The sequence below is a fragment of the Alligator mississippiensis genome, chromosome 5 (genome assembly GCF_030867095.1).
Source record: "Alligator mississippiensis isolate rAllMis1 chromosome 5, rAllMis1, whole genome shotgun sequence".
NCBI lineage: Eukaryota > Metazoa > Chordata > Crocodylia > Alligatoridae > Alligator > Alligator mississippiensis.
Window position 1 is genome coordinate 133,685,984 of NC_081828.1, and position 17,744 is coordinate 133,703,727.

General features: G+C 38.2%; 1 protein-coding gene across 8 annotated transcripts in view; it reads right to left on the reverse strand.

Annotated features, from left to right (window-relative positions):
• The window catches only part of FBXL2 (F-box and leucine rich repeat protein 2), a 140,948-nt gene that overhangs the window by 46,821 nt on the left and 76,383 nt on the right, over positions 1 to 17,744 (reverse strand). For 6 of the 8 annotated variants that reach the window (XR_009462552.1, XM_059728750.1, XM_006269595.4 and 3 more), the window contains exons 3-7: positions 12,659 to 12,713; positions 11,369 to 11,443; positions 6,398 to 6,492; positions 310 to 378; positions 132 to 227 (exon numbers count right to left, since the gene is read on the reverse strand). Coding sequence is in view for 7 of the 8 variants with exons in the window: in XM_059728750.1 (XP_059584733.1) it covers positions 132 to 227; positions 310 to 378; positions 6,398 to 6,492; positions 11,369 to 11,443; positions 12,659 to 12,713 (390 nt within the window). In the remaining variant the exon portion in view is untranslated. Of the gene's footprint in view, positions 1 to 131; positions 228 to 309; positions 379 to 3,592; positions 3,789 to 6,397; positions 6,493 to 11,368; positions 11,444 to 12,658; positions 12,714 to 17,744 lie in introns of those variants that run through there. The other 2 variants (XM_059728749.1, XM_019483486.1) reach the window with 2 other exon arrangements.

The following is a 17,744-nucleotide window of genomic DNA, read 5'->3' on the forward strand; positions in this document are numbered from 1 at the left end:
ACAAATGCTCAATAGAGTGCATAGCTCAGCCTGATACACATTATTAAGGTACAAGACATACTGAAAAAAATTATTGCATTAAATTGTGAATAGCTCCTTTAATACATAACACAAACAATTAATATCCTTACCTTAAACCTTTCAAAGAACTGTTTGTGATGGCTACACACGAGGTCAGATCCAGATGTTTCAGCTTGGAACAGAATTTACTAAGGCTGTAACACGTGCTGCAAAACAGCAGACACACTAAAAATATCTTTGTCCACTTTTTCCAAATGGCATTATCATGTGAAAAAGCCTTTTACCTACCTGTCAGTAATTTTTGTACATCCATTTAGATTTAAATGTTCTATGTTCCTACAGTTCTGTGCAAAGGTCCTAAAACAGTAAGGTAAATTTAGACAATTAACACATTTTATATAGAGCAAATTCCAATTCAGTCACTAGAGTGTGCTCTCATCTCCACCTTTTCCATCTAATATTCAGAAACAGCCATTTTTTTTAAATATGTGGGCCACATGAATTATAAAGTAAATTTCAGACAACTCTGCCAAGGGCTGATCCTGTCTTTTGCTAATTTAAGTTTCTACCTCTGTCAATTGCAAAAACTACATAGCTCATATTTTTCTCAAACTTTTTTCTCAAAGTCATTGATTTACTTCTACCATAATCCAGATCTACCTGCTTCATTAACACAAACCATCAATGGAAACAAATAAACAAATAATGACAATGTTTATTAATTACTATTACTGAACCCTTTAATGAGCCACTTAGGAACCCATCCTTCCTAAGTCAAAGGGAATTGCAGGTGTCCAATATGTTATAAAACTGGGTCCCAAAGTAACTACTAATGTAAATCCCTCATTCATGATCTACCTGCAGTTCTACCATCAGCTGGGTATAAACTGCAAATATGATTGCTGTCATTATCCTGTTAAAAAAATTCTATATATATTGTCATTCTGCTACCCAAAAAAAGAGAGGCTGCAGAGATGAAAAGAAAGTTAGCAGCTGCACTGCATTTCAGAACAAAGTTTTATGTCCATGTTTCCTCCAACTGTATGACTTTTACAGGCACAGTTGGAGGAAACACTCAAATGCAGTTTTGTCTGGAATTTTGCCTTGGTTAACATATTCTACAATACACTCAGTTGGTAACAACTTCCTGGCTCTCCAGTACAGACTGAAAACAATGGGGGGGGAAAATAAAAGAAACAGCTAACATTTATATAGGTGATAGTTTCCGCTTGACTCCTCCAAATGTCTATTCCAAAATTCATGTCCAGCCTTTACTGCAATGAAACCCACATTTGGGGAAAACAGTGCTTGTTAGATTGCTTGGAAAATTACTGCATTTGCCATCATCATGTTAACAGTGTCATTTAACTTTGTGTTACTTCCAATTTACATAATTTACTTGTATGACTTCATGAATATTTTATATATCTTTCTAGCTAATTTATCTGTAATTTCATGTACCATTCTGTAATGAGAATCAAAAACAGCTGAAAAAGCAATATCAACACTGGCAACTTGTTATAACTGAAAAAGACAAGAAGGGAAAGGCTGTAAAAACCTATTTACTAAACAAACACCAAGTTGCTAAAGAATAAGAAACCAGCCTCATGATTTAAAAAGGATCAAACATCCTTGGGGAAGTGGGCCCCAACTTCATTTAGGAACATCTAATTTCTTTACCCTAAACTTCACTGTTCATATTATAATGACAAGGATATAGATACATGGCTAAAGGACTTTGAGCAATTTATTCCAAACAGATGATAGTCTGACTGGAAGAGGAACAAAGAGAAAGAAAATAAAGGGATAAATACTTCTTAGAAATGTTTTATTAAACTTAAAATTTACACTGGTATTAAAAATAGGAAAAAAAGTTTAAAATTCTCCATGAATTCATGTGAAACACTAATGTTAGCTGGCTTGATTTTTTTTCTCTTTTTATCCTATAACAAACTTTTCTTTTAGTGACCATGACTTCCTCTTAAATGATGTTGCTTTGTTCCTTCATGGTCATTTTTCAATATTTAATATTTTGACCCAACACATTTGAAAAGGAAATGTGACTATGTTAGATCCATTTGAACTTTAAAATGTTGATTATTTGGCTGGTGGTTTACTTGTTTTGTTTTTTGGTTTTTGTTTTATAAAGGAAAATGAAACCATACTGGCAACAGTTTGTTGATTTTTAACCAATCAAGAAAAACTGCTTGAATTTCCATATGGTTCAATTATTGAAAAAGAATACAAATTTTCTAGTGAAAAAACATGACATCCTATAAAACTGAAAATCTGCAAAATCCTAGATCATCTCTTATGAGACTCTACTGACCCAAAGAATGCCACAGTGAATGGTAAGAAAGATCAAATCAAAGTATGTGTATACATATCTATATATAAATTATGTCCAAAAATACTATTTCAGAAAAACATTGCAAAGTCAGGCACCCATAAATTGGTTAATTTCAGAATTATGGCAACCTGTGCAACCTTATATCAGACACTTTGGCATGTACATTATGATGTAAGTTTTAATTAGATGAATACAGACTATATTTACTATAAGACCCCCTTGTCTCATATAGCGAATGGGTAGTTATTCAGTGTTCTCATCATTCTCCACATTTAAAGGATAGTCTGGGACTTACTTAATTCACACCGCATACAAACCATTAATTTCTATGTTGGCCTTTTCATAGTGCTCACCATAACATCAGACTATTCCACAATTACTAATAAATGTGTCTGCAAAACATCATTGTGAAATTAGATGGTGTTGTTATCCCTATTTTAGAGCTAGGGAACTGACACTAAGATATTAAGGTCAAATTAAGTAAGTGTTCACCCAATTTTGGCCAATCTGCAATACCCAAGGCCTTATTTTCCAGAGTATAAAGTACTATAAAAATGCTAAGTATAATTACAATCTATTTTAGTGCTCAGAATGTCCATAAAGCTAACCCCAGTTGTCTCACATTCAAATGCCAGAAAGTGAAGAATTCAATTAATGGCCCATTATGAAAATGTAACTAAATCCACAAAAAGACACAAAACTGCAATCCTCAGCCCCTTTAGACCCTATCTCTCTGTCCCTTCTGCTTCCATCCACTTTCCATCAATATTCCTCTGCTCCGCTCCTATATTCGCTCCCCAACAGTCCAAGTGTGTGCCATCTGTCCTTTTAGAGTTTGTACTTGCTCCCCCACTGTTTCATATCTCGAATTTCTTGATCTTATCTTACACCTAACCCCATGCCCTCACATTCTCCTCCCTTATGCTCCAATCCCAACCAACCCAGCCCCAACTAAACATGGCTCCTGCCTCTCTACTCTTCTATCCACAAGCCCAGCATCTATCCAAAAACCTTCTTTTTCTGTCCTTTCCCTGTTTATTCCTCTTCCTCCTCCCTCAGCTTTCCTCTCTTTGCCCCTTTTCTAACCCACCCTTTCCAGTCTCCCGTATCCACCCTTTTCATCCACCCAAGCCTACTCAACCATCTCCAACTTCATTGTCCTTTTGCTCTTGCTCCTGAAATCTCTTCTTCTTCCTTCTCCATCAGTTTTTGTTTTTTCACCTTTCTCCATTAAATTGTGCTATGTCCTTCCACTCCTGCCTGGATACATCAGAAGGAGCACTTAGAACAAAGTTCCTCTGTCTGCCACCAAAGTGGCTCCCGGCAGCCAAGAGGTAAGTGCAAATAAAGGCCCCTCCTCTGCTCCAGCATCCCCAGGAAACAGAATGTGGAGTGTAGTCCAGCTGCTGCATAATACCTGTGATAGGATACACCACACTCAGGCGCAGAAAGATTCTCTAGAGGATTTAACTGCTAGTCTCTAAGAAATCTCTACTGACTATATATAAACTGAACTTTTCTTTCAAAAGTTCATTTATAACTTGGCCTAATTTGAGCAAATTTTTGTATCTATAACACAATGGTGACACTTTTGTCTCAGATTCAACTCCCTGCTACCAAGCATAGAGAAGCTGGAGCTTCCTCAGTAAAATAAACACAATATTTTTTCCAGAGGCAGCTGAAATCATTTTACCTGAAATTTTCAATAACAATTTCAGCCCAAAGCAGATATTCAGCATGGGCAGTTTCAGCCTAAATGGTCAAAGTTTGGCAAAATTATACGCAGCTAAATGCAGGGGATTTTTAATTGGAACTGTGGACCAACCTCACATATGAAGAGTCATCAGTACCCATTCTGCCTACGTTAGGAGGAAATTCCTGAAAAGAGATTACTGGATAGAGTCCAAAGAACTAATTCAACAGCAGTAGTCATGATTCAAAATGATTAGGGAGCTTCTACATGAAACACTGATTGAGTAGTAGCCCAATACAACTGTGCAGTAGCATTGTGTGGCAAAAACAGTGATGCAATGCTACTGCACAGTAGTATTAGGCTACTGCACAGTAGCATGATAAAAAGGCATTTTGCTGTTGTTACCACACAGTAACTTGGATTGCTGCACATATTTAGTACTTGTTTATACTAGTATAAACCCTAACTTTATACAAGTACTAAATGAATGCACACTGTGCAGTAGCGTCTTGTGTAGACATGGTCTTAGGGTAGAATTTTATTTCCTTTTGCACATCTAAGTGGCTTTTTTCTAGCCATCTATTTGGCTATTTTTGATCACTGCTTTATGCTGTGGACATGTTAGCCTGAATGTGTAAATTATGCACGTACACAGCTACATGTGGACATATGTAGCTGAGTTTCTGTGCAAGTTCCAGTAAAAATTATGCTGGGGGTATCAGATTTTAGCTCCAGCTGCTGATCAAGGAACTTGCCTGGGAAGTGGGAGACCCCACTTGCCCAAAGGGGTTCTGAACCTGCATCTCTCTCACTTCCCAGCACAGTGCCCTAACCATCACAGTTCAGTCATTAATCACAATCTGGTGCTCCTTTTGTGGTTGAGCCATTGCTCCTTGGATTTAATAGTCATTGGATAAAATGGATGGAAAGCAGTAAAGTCAGGAAGTTTCTGCCCCATTGGGAACAAGGGTCTAGGTTAGAAATCAAGGACTTCTCCCTGCCCTGGTCACTATTCAAACACATTGAATATTTACATCAGAAAGTTATTTTGTAAACATGCCAATTAGCTCATCTAGAAAAATGTTATACTGTCAATCATTAAAAATATTTTAAAAAGCAACAGTAAAACAATAGCAGAGAGAATTAAATAGACAAAGGACACTGTTTTACAAAGGATACTGTTCTTATTTTTTAATTCCTTTTAAGAAAGAGATTTTAAGAAAATTTAATTTTAAGGAAATAATCTTACCAAGTCATTACTAGTTACGTTTCTTGTTTCTTGCATGCTCTCTTGGTGGCTACTAGGGGTGCATCAATAGAGAATTTTTGGACCAATACCAATGGTTGATTTTTAACAAGCCATATCAGCTGATTCGATATGCAGCCAGGCAGCATGGAGAGCAGCGTCTGGCCAGTAAGTCTGTTATGGTGGAAGGGGAGGGGAGAGGGAAGGAGCATGGTGGGGGCAGATCGAGGCCCCTGCGGTGAGAGAGGGAGTAGGGCTGGGGCAGGGGCAGGTGCTGCACAGCTGGGGTGGAGCATGGGATGGAGCTGTGACTCGTCTGGGGGGCACGGGGAAGGGGTGGTAGCTCCTGCTGCTTCATGCACCCTGGGACGGCATTTGTGTGCCCCCAAATCTGCATGGGGCAGGGCAGGCTGCCACTGTGGACTGGGGTAGTGCCAGGCTTTTCCCGGTAGGGGGGTTGGGCCAGGCTGTGCTCGGGGTAGATGGCGACAGTGCTGGGACGGGGTTATGGGGGGGGGGGGCTGCAGCCAGCCCAAAATTCATTGTAGCCCTCCCAACCCCCCTCCCAGCACCGCTACTGCCTGCCCCAAGTGCATGACCTCCCAGGGTGTGTGCAGCAGCGGGAGCCGCCCTCCCCTCCCCTGCCCCTTCTGGACAAGCCACGGATTCCCCGCACCTGACCCCACCCCAGCTGTGCAGTGCCTGCCTCTGTCCCAGACCCACTCCCTCCCTCACTGCTGGGGCCTTGATCTGGCCCCCACGCCCCTTCCCTTGCAATAGACTTAACAGGTGGACCCAGCTGCTCTCCATGCTGCTGGGCTGTGTTCCTGAAAGCCTGTGCACTGCTCTGCAGCTGCGCATGTACAGGGCATTTATCAGTGGCATTATCAGCCACATCAGGCAAAAAAAGCCAACTGCTGATACTGTCAATTTTCCTTATATCAGTGCCGATCTGATATGGGACTGCTGTATCAGTGCACCTCTAGTGGCTACATATGTGCAGATATTATGACACTAACTGAATCCTGCTTTTAGAAAAAAGATATATGCAAAAATGTTTTGATGAACTTTCCAAGTTTTTACTTACTTCAAGGACGAGTCTCCAACGCCAAGGCAGCCTCTCAAGCTAAGTTGTCTGAGGAACCCACCACACCTTTTGGATATATTTTCTACCACACGACCCTTAAATTAGATATTAAGAAAGCTTTAATATATTTATTTTGACACATCTAATATTCTCAACAAATACAAAACTTGAGTGCTGAGCCCTGATCCCAGTCATTCCAGTCCAGAACAAAATTTCTAACTCTATTGAGAAATATACTTTCTTACTAAAGACGTGGATCCAATTCTCATTGAATTAAATGAGCGCACACCTACTAAAGTCTATGGGATATTGGACTGAACCCTTCAGCAAGATTAGAAAAAAGAAAACTACTGTTTATGGCTTAGCCTTACTGTCCCAGCAAAAAACTTAATGATAATAGACTGCTGAAATAAAGTCATATATATTTGGGTCCCAATCTTGCAAACATGGATGTACATTTGATGTCCCACTGAGTTCTCAGATATTTAGCAGTGGAACCAGACCTTACAGTTAGACATAAATTTAAGCCAAATTCTCCCACTCTTCCCACACTAGCCCTTGGATACACATATATTTTATACATCACTCTGCATTTCAAAACTTGCAGGCCTTAGCTCCAGGACACTATTTATTTATGTCTCACTACTGAATGGCATAAAATACATGCAAACTAAAAATAGCATTATTCTTAAAATGCCCTTTAAAGTGAATTATGATACTATAAAACATCCCTTTTTCCTTCTCTGAATTTTTTGTGGGGAAAATAAACAACAAATTAAAAAAAACCAGAAGTTTATATATCATTGACCATGATATCAGTTAAACATACACTAATTTTAAAAAGGCAATTGAAACCTTAATGTACTACAGAAACCAAATAATTACAACACTGATCATGCAATTTAAAGGACTGAATACTTAAGTGAATAAGAGAAGCAAAAATTAAAAAAAACAGGTAATACTTTTAAAATTACAGATCATATAACAAAGATTTTGTTTCTTCACTGTGTTGAATGTTTTCAATTGTTCTAAAGTGAAAGAAACAAATATATGATTCCTCAAATACACAAGTTTTTTGTAATTCACTATTTGTAGAAACAGCTCACATTATGTGTATACATTTTGTTCTACTAGGATGCTTCAGTTCTTGCCCCTCAGTAACAGACTGTTTACATTACTTATGAATGAATTAGAGCAATGAAAGATCAACCAAACGAAAATTGATAATGTTTCCTGAGGTGATATGAGTTTTTAAAGCTGGCTCAGCTCTGATTTATCAGCACTGCTTTTAAACAAAGTGCTTCTAAGAAAAGTACTTCTAGAAATTTCTAAAAAAAGAAATCACCACAATAAACTAACTATATCTTCAACATACACAAACAAATGAAAAAAAATTCTAAATGCCAAATAAAGTCTGTATTTGTTAAATACATATATGGACATACAATGCACTACATTTATATTTTCCAAACCTATTTACTGTATGTTCAAAAGTGACCTGCTAAATGGCTTAAGTGTGACCATCAGGTTGGAAACCTATAATGGGCAGCACTAGCCTACAGTGATGGACAGCCCTGGTGCTCTTCACAGACAAGGATGAAGTAAAGTTATAGGCTTCTAACTAAAAATAGTTTCAGGATGAAAGTTACATTGCATCAGTCACTGTCTCCCCATTGAAAATATCTTCCAAACCAAAGGGAAGCTTGACGTACCATATATCTTTTTAAAAATAAGATTACATTTTCAATTAGTGGCCAATAATTGGCATAGATTATGGATCTATAAATTCAATAGTCACATGATTTCTAAACATGGTTAGCCATCTGTAACATTCTACGGGTCAAACTTTCAAAACAAACTTTAAAGACACACCTGAAATTGTACCTATGAATATTCATCTGTACATGTAAAAAAAAGTTTGTCTGCATAAATCTGTCATTCACGATACATGCCAACACAAAAACACTTAGACAAACAAACGAGCAGTCTTAAAGAATTAATTTAGGCTCCTTTGAAAGAGTCTGTTGCTCACTTAAAGGCAATCTGCAAAATATATTTAAAAACATACAGGCACTTCCAGCATCATGTATTGAGTGCTCTGAAAGTAGGAGGTATATGTCAGAAAATTAGTACTGTAACTTAAATTTGTCTTTTTCTTGGCACTATTTATGAAACTTGCAAAATACAAGTCCTTGTCCATTGTCAACTCATATTCAGTACCTCCCCTCACCATACACAGGAACCTCTGAAAAGTTTTGCATACATTTAAGGCAGTCCATTTTTCCAGATGCAGTATACAAGACCAATTTTTATGCATTAATTGTATTGTTTACCAAATGAGTGTTTAATATGAAGATTTCAATAAACAATGGTTCTTCACCTTTATCATCGGACAAGCACTGTTTGATGTTGCATATGATGTCACCACTTATGACATAATGGGAAATAACAGTGAGTAAAAAATAATGAATAAACAAGACTGCAATTTGTGGCTCTTTAAAAACAATAATTCAAAATAATGCCATTTTGAGTTGGAAAGATATCCAGTGAGCTCTCTTCTTTTTTATCATTATGCCTGTGTGAATATCTGTATTTAACGGGACATTAAAATTATTTTGGTAAGGTTTTGTAGAGTGCTTAGAGCCTTAGATACATGTTGTAAATAAATAAATAAAAAGGTAAGTTGAAATGTCTTATGTGCTCAAATTCAGCATATTGAACCAAACAACTTCTCTGGATCTTAGTAATAAAAGGATCACCTACACTAAACAAATTAACTATATCATGAAACTGGGTTATTAGATTTTAGTGTGATGACACAATAGGAACTCAGTAAGGCCTTCTATGTTACCCCCAGTAGGGTCACATAGAAAAGATCCCAACTTCATCTTAGCCACATTCCCAAGCCATTCTACATATCTCAAAGGATCTGTGTTACAACAGCAGCATGTGAAAACAATGATTATTTTGAAAGGCACAGTTCTAAAGTAATTATTAGGCAGACAAGGTTCGTTGGGTAAATCTGATATCTTTTATTAGACCAACTCAAATAGTTGGAAAAAAATCTTCTTTGCAAGCTTTTGGGTACAATTACCCTTAATTGTACTGAAAGCTTGCAAAGAAAAATTTTTCCAACTATCTGAGTTGGTCTAATAAAAGATATCAGATTTACCCAAAGAACCTTGTCTGCCTATGTACTTAGACCAACACGGCTACAACCTACAGCCCTGAAAGCAATTATTAGTAATCCTCAAATGAGAAATGGAAGTGTTTTCAACATGTGTATGGGCAAATGAATAAGAAAAGCCATTAATGACTGCCAACCTGTACAAATATACTTAAAAGCTAGCAGACTATGGAATCTGGTCCCTCATATCAATACAGATCCTCATTATCACTAATATCTAATGTTGACTTTTTAAAGCACAAAGCAGTAGCTTCCAATTTAAATAACTAGGTAGTACTGAAAGAATTCCTAGACAATGAATTCCTAGACTTTTAAACTTCTGAACAATGTTTAACAAAATTTACCCATTAATCATCATATGGGTTAGGGACAGAAATTACACATAAACTGGCATAACTGATCAGAAAGCAGTTCAAATCTGTATCACAACAGAAGTTCAGTGCACATAAACTGCTTTCAAAATGGGTGAAACCGGTTTAAGATAAACCTGGATGGATGTAGTATCAGACTTAACTGATTTAGGTTAAATCGGTTTATTGAACTTCTGTCCCAAATCTCCTTCCGATTCAAGTGAACTCACAGTCCCCCAGCATCCCAGGATGCCTTGGCCCAAGCTGTCTACTCCAGCCAAGCAAGGTGGCTTGCTTTAGCCCCCACCAGCTTCTAGCCTGGGCCACTGCAGGCCTATGGCTACATTTCTGGAATCAAAAGTGAATGTCTGTTCACTTGCTTATCTATGCATCTCAGACTAACCTGCGAAGATTCAATCAATTCAGCCTTGGGCTTTTTGACTGTCTGTACTTAGCTATGTAATCTTTTCACGTAGGATGGAAACTTAAACCTTGAAATAAGGAATTTAAAGGAGAAAGACACTACTTCCTTCTGGATTCCTAGCATCAGATTCACTAAATATACCTTACAGATTCAGGTAAGGTAAGGTAAGGTAAAGTTATGCTTCCTAGCTTCTGAGTTTCTCCCTCAAAAAAAATTTTTTTAAAGTCACATGTTGTTTATTCATTGGTATACTGGTCACTTATAACAAAGTCTTGTTTTGTGTGAAATACAATACTGCTCTAGTCCTCTTCTTATATATGGATAAAGATTTCATAGACATCTCCCTGAATTTTAGATTCAGCCAAGATTCAAATCTATGATATGGATTGGGAATCGACTGCTGACAAAAGTCATAATGAACTACAGGGCCATTTGTATTCTAGTCCATATCAGCAATAATAAAAGTTATTTACCAGTTGAGCAGCCTATAAGAACTGAAGTTGTCATTTAAACTCCCAGTTCTTAGTTAATGGTTGTCTATCCTACTTTCAACATAATATGGTACTCACAGGAGAGATGCCTGAGACTGCACAGGGATAAAATTCAATTTAAAACTTAAAATAAACCCTTTCACATCCTAAAAGGGATTCTCAGAGTCGTAGAATTAAAGAGCCTCAGAGGGACAGTTTCATTCTCTATATATACCTTTTCTGTGAACAGAAATCTTAAGTGTTCTATGCTGTCAGTCCCATACCTTTTTGTAAGTACCATATGTGCTTGAAATACTTCAAAATAAATTATCTGACATTTGGCTGAAGATCAAAACTCAGATACAAAACATAAAAATTTGAGTCAAACCCAGTTTTTGCTTTTTCTATTCACTCCTTCAGAGCATTAACTTATTGTATTTTAAAATTAAGATGTATATGTTATAAAAAAGATTAACAGAATAGTTAAAATCATTTATTTACTTTTAAGAAGAATGTTAGAAGGATAAACATACTACTAACCTCTATATCTGTCTGAAAGTTAAAAAGGTCTATTCTTTGCCAGTTACTTCCATCTAGAGCCAAGACATTCCATGCCTAAAAAAAAACATATACATGTTTAATAAACCTTCTCAATCTAGATACATAAATAACCTTTCCCCCTACCTCATCAACACTATCAGTGCGCTGAACTCTTAGTATTTTTATGAAATGAAAATGACTAGTAATTAGAAATACGTAGTTAAAACAAATTTTATATGCTAATCTTTTGAATCCTAGGATTACGTGTCTTCAGATTTTAAGGATCAAATTCTGGCTTAGATGTGCACACATATGCTGATTTACATTCAAGTTATAAATGTACTGTATGATACAAGAATACGAGCCTCAATTTTAGTAAATTTACTATTTAGTACATTATTTTGGTTAGAGCTGAGTACTTCAGCATGTGGCAGCTGCTAAGGAAAGAACAAAAAAAGCATGATGGGGGAGCATCAATATTATTTTCAGTAGCACTCGACTTTTAGCTGGAGGGAATAACAGAACCTGGTGCTAATTTGTGAAATCTAATGAAATAACAGGCTGGGGTTTGCAGAGATGAGAAGTAAAACAGTTACAGTTAACATTTCATCTTTCTCTGAAAAAAGATGTAAAATTAAAAATTCTGCCTTTGCAAACAACACAAAAGGGAAGTTCAGTAATATAATTCAGCATATGAATACTGTTGTATATATTTGTACATTTGTACATTTTTTCATGTAAAAATAAAACATTTTTCAATCAGGCAAAATTAAGACTAGTTGAACATAAATATGTATTGACATGCTTTTTCTATTATCCTCTTTTGTGTGCCCTTGACTCTACTACTAGTAGATCTCAACACCTTCATTATTTGGCACACAAATGATGCATACGCTCCTCAAACACACGTTGCACATTAACAAAAGGTACAAGGAATTTTAAGAAAAAAAATCTGAAAAATGGTGTAATACAGCCACAAGCTTTAAAAACAAGTGCCATTATGCCAAAAAAGGCTTAATCCTTTCTGCAGAAACACAGCATGTACTGTGACATTTCCTGTCCCGCCCCCCTTCCTTTCCCTTCCCCCCCTTTTAGATACTTTAGTAATTAATTCTGCATATCTGAAGGCAGAATTGGGCCCATAGTTTCTGATCCATTGTTCATTAAAGTCAATAGAAATATTTCCTTTACTGATCTCTAAGGCCCTCATCTGCAGCCTACTGTTTACTGATAATTAATTAAATAGTTCTTTTCAATGCACAAATGTCTAAACTAAAGTGAATACTGTACCTTGGAAACTTGTGCACATCGGCATAAAGTAACTATATCCAAGAAGGAAAATATTCTAGGAAGAAAAGAAAAATTATTGCTTTATGTTGAAGTTTTATTGCTAATCCAGTCCAATATATAGGTTCACTGTTTTATAATCATATGAAAATAATTCAAGGTACATGAGACATTAAATTTAACTTAACTATACTAGAAATGTGTTGTGTAGCTTGATAACATAACTACATATTGACTAAACAGACCCATGTCTGTGGTTGGATCCCTAGTTGTCATAGCTCCAGTACAGCAAAACCAGTGTAGTTCTGCTAGCTTGGATGGATGCAGAGGGCTGAATTTTGGCTTTTTTGTACACAGTGTTAGAAAAATGAATTCCAAGCAAGTACTACCAGTAGTCAATTTCAAAATGATTTTCAGCATGAGAAAGTAGTTCATATATATTTAATGATGTAATAATCTGTTAATAAGTACCACCAAAAATACAGACAAAAACAAAACAGAATTCTGAGTTTAGAGAACAATAATTAGGATACTTATAATCTAAACACCACTATAAGAAAAAAGTCTAGATTTCTAATTGATTACAGACATTGCTTCTAAGTACTATACAACTTATTTTTTTAACTCTACAGGAAATAAAGTGACACAGACATTCAGTATTTGGCATCACTGATCTATCTAATCATGATACCATTCCTCTAAGCCTGCCTACCAAAACTACTGAATTCTGCACGCATTTTCCAAATATCAGTGAAGCTGGCTTGAGGCAGAGGTGTGTTCTCAGGGGAGGAAAGCATATTAGTTTAAGCTTAAAATGCAGATTCTAATCCAGAAGTATTTTTAGTATATATTTTATGCTCTACTTTATACCACACTTACTAGTAACTCTCGGTATAATGGAGAGATGTCATTGTAAATCAGTGATAAATTAGCTTCTCACCAAAAAAAATCAACATTTGTGGATAATCGGCAACATCACTATATTAAAACATATCTTTGTGCTAAAATGATATTGAGGAGCAAATAAAGCTGATGAAGAGATGTTAATTTTTCATATCAAAATTTTTGAGCAACACTCTCTAGGGATCTTAGGGTGCATCCACATGAGATGCTAACTGCACAGTACTGTGCAGGGCAAAAACTGTGCTAATATGCTACTGCACAGTAGTATTAGGCGCAGGTAGCGTCACTAAAGCCATGCACCAGCACTACTGCACAGTAGCACCAGTAACTGTGCACTGATTTAGTACTTGGTTATACAAGTACTAAACTTAATGTGCCATCACTACAGCACATTAATGAATGTGCAGACGCACCCTTAGAACTATAGGTGTCTAAATCCATATTTAGGTATCGAAAGAAGAGACCAGATTTTCATTTATGCTGAGCACCAATAGTAACCATGGAAGTGAACAAGAGCTACAAGTGCTAACTCCTCTGAAAATCACGCCTCTTAAATGGCCAACTTCAGACAACCCAATCTCAAATTGCTCATCTTTCCTGATATTCTATTACCACATATAAACATTTTGGCTTAAATCCTATTTCTTTTTATGTGCTTATATGGCAGTTACTAGCACTTATGTACAGTTTGCAATTCAGCTCCGCACTCGCCTGTCCATGCCCACTAAGCAAGCAACAGTAGGACTGCACCACGAAATTGGATTGCCAGCTAACTTCCAAAGTTTTAGGCTCAGCAACAACGCAACCTGGAGCAGGGAGCCCTCTTACCCTAGTGGTTAGGGCAGGAGCTGAACATCTATGTTCTAGGTCTCCTTTATCCAGTGGGGATTTGAACCCACATTTTTTTGCATCACAGAAAATTCTTCTAAGCAGCAAGCCATAGTCCAAGCTTTATACAGACCCTTCTACAGCCCTCCTTTTGAAGTTGGCCCTGGACAAGGGAGGCATATAGGACCAAGAGAAATAAACTAAGCCAGTATATGGCTCAGTGCGCCATGGTTGGAGCAGTCTGTTAGAAAATTCACATTTATTTTTGGGTAATAAGTACCTAGAATTCAGGTCTCCTACTTTGTAGGCAAGTGCCCTATCTGCTGGGCTAAGAGGCTAAAACACAGAAGGACTCCTCTTTTTCCTCCATCATACTTCTGAAAGTGTGTGTGCAGGGCAATTCTATTCCACCAGAGCAAACAGAATTCCAAACTGCATGTTAAGTGCCAAAAACTGCAATTATGCAGCTGCATACATGTTACCTAGGCACACAAAAACACACAATTTCAAAATTAAATCCACTGACCATGTAACCTCCACAGAAGAGTGCATATCTTTATAACACGTACACTGCATGTTATAACATAAACATTTTTACAACATTTATTTCATTATTTTAACATCTACTCAAAGAGTTTTTTCGATAAGAAAATAAAACTTTCTAATATAATTAAGTACATTCAGGTCTTCAAATAAACATCATATTAAAACCAGAAATTCTTTTAATAGGAATACTTATTGAGGATCCAAATGAACCACTTTCCAATCCTATCATTCTTCCCCCAGATGACCAAAACAATGAGCCTTGCAATAAGACAGGAAATAATTCCTCAGTTTTGTATCTCCTGTACTAACACCATTTGAATCAAGTTGGAAAGTTCTGTCTGATTTACAGATGGTGATATACAAAACAGTTATCCAAATTATTTCAGTAAATTTGACTTTACAGCTTTTCAAGAATGAAGGGCTGTGACATACCATTTGAGGACAGATCAGTCCTAAATAGAGAGGAAGACCAGTATTTGGAAGTTCATATTCATAATATACTTTACTGTAAAAAAGAGAGAGAGAGAGAGAAAAGAAATGATAGAGGGATCTAGGAACATGAGAAAAGAGTATCTGTACCCCATTACTTTGCATTTTTTTAGCTATTGGTTCTAATGTTCTACTGTTTGTGTCAGAATATATGATCTTGTTCTTTTGCATATAATATACCCCTTCCCCGAATATGAGGCTGGGGGCTTGGGAGCCAGGGGCCAGGGCTGAGGACTTCAGGGCTGGGCACCAGAGTAGGTGGCCATGCACCGGGATTGGGGGCTGTGTGTCAGCTCCAACCCCTCCAACATCGTGGCCTGGTCTGATCCAGCTGCACTGAGGGCCATACAATGGGACCATATCTGGCTTCAACAGGGCAGAGTTTGACTACACCAGCCCTGGGGGCCATGCACCAGGGCTCTATCCAGCCATGGCAGCACTGTGGGCCATGTGACAGGGCCTGATCCATCAAAACAGGGCCAGGGGCTGCAATCCAGCCAGGGCAAGGACCCAGACTCAGCCTACTGGAACCAACCAAACACGTGGATCTGGAACCAGTGCATACAGTCCACCTATAAGCCAATCATGTGTGCCAGCCCAATCTGATGCATTTTTGGGGAGGAGGACTTCCAGTGGGAAGGGAGTCCAAGATGAGTGGTCACTCCATAAGGATGTGATCCTAAAAGCACAAGGGAAGTCCATTCCAGCCCACAGGAAAGGTAGTAGGAGAGGTTTCTGAAGATTGGAAGAGGGCCAATGTGGTGCCTATCTTCAAGAAAAGAAGGAAGGAAGACTCGGGGAACTACAGGCCAATCAGTTTGACCTCAATTCCTGGAAAGATCTTGGAAAAAACTGTTAAAGAATCCATAAATAAAAGGCTAACACAAGTCATCATTCTGAGAGTTAGCCAACACGGCTTCATTACGGTTAGGTCATGCCTGACCAACCTCATTTTCTTCTATGACCAGGTGACGCATCACCTGGACAGGGGAGGAGAGGCTGATGTCATTTACTTGGATTTCAAAAAAGCCTTTGACTTGGTCTTTCATGATGTCCTCATGGTAAAACTGGGGAGCTGCAGCCTCAACAACCTTATGGTCCGATGGCTGGGGAACTGGCTCCGTGGTCAGACCCAGAGAGTGATACTCAATGGAACTGAGCCAACATAGCACATGGTGACCATTGGTGTCCCCGAGGGTTCAGTTCTCGGACCACTACCCTTTAATATATTCATAAATGATCTGGATTCGGGTGTCAGAAGCAGACTGGCTAAGTTCGGAGACAATACCAAATTATGGGGAAGTGCGGTCACTCTAGAGGATAGGCTGGGGATTCAGGCCGACCTGGACAGGCTTGCAAGGTGGGCGGATCAAAACCTGAGGACATTCAACATAGAGAAATGCAAGGTCCTCCACCTCGGGAGAAAGAACCCACATTATACTATAGGCTCAGCAGTGCTAATCAAAAGAGACTTGGGGGTCATGATTGACCACAAGATGAATGTGAGACACCAATGTGATGCTGCAGCCAGCAAAGCAAATAAAACCCTGGCTTGCATCTACCGATGCATCTCAAGCAAGACCCAAGATGTCATCCTCCTGCTATAGTCGACCTTGGTGAGGCCGCAGCTGGAGTGCTGCATCCAGTTCTGGGCTCCACCCTTTAGAAAGGACATGGAGAAGCTTGAGAGAGTCTAGAGGAGAGCCACACGCATGATCAGAGGTCAAGAGAGCAGGCCTTATGAGGAAATGCTGAGAGGCACGGGACTCTTCAGTTTAGAGAAGCGTAGGCTTAGGGGGGGCTTGGTGGCAGCCTATAAGTATATCAGGGGTGTGCCTCAGGACCTGGGAGAATGTCCGTTTACCAGGGCACCCCAAGTGAAGACAAGGTCCAACAGTTACACACTGCTGGAAGACTGTTTGAGAATGAATATAAGGAAAAACTTCTTTACTGTCCAAGTCTCCAAAGTCTGGAATAGACTCCCCTCAGAAGTAGTGCAAGCACCTACACTGGACACATTCAAGAAGCATTTGAATGATTATCTTGCTGGGGTCATCTGACCCCGACTGACTTCCTGCCCTTTGGGCAGGGGGCTGGACCCAATGATCTCACAAGGCCCCTTCCAGCCCTAATGTCTATGAAATCTTTAAAAATTAATTATGTAGTTATTTGCCTTCAATGTAACTGACTCAGGTAAAAGCCAATCAACAGAAACTTGATTGTACTTTTGATGGTCTACAGAAAAGCTGTCGGAACTGATCCAAATTCCAATGAAGTCAATGGCATAGTCCTCAAACACATGAGGCTTCAGACCTATATGAAG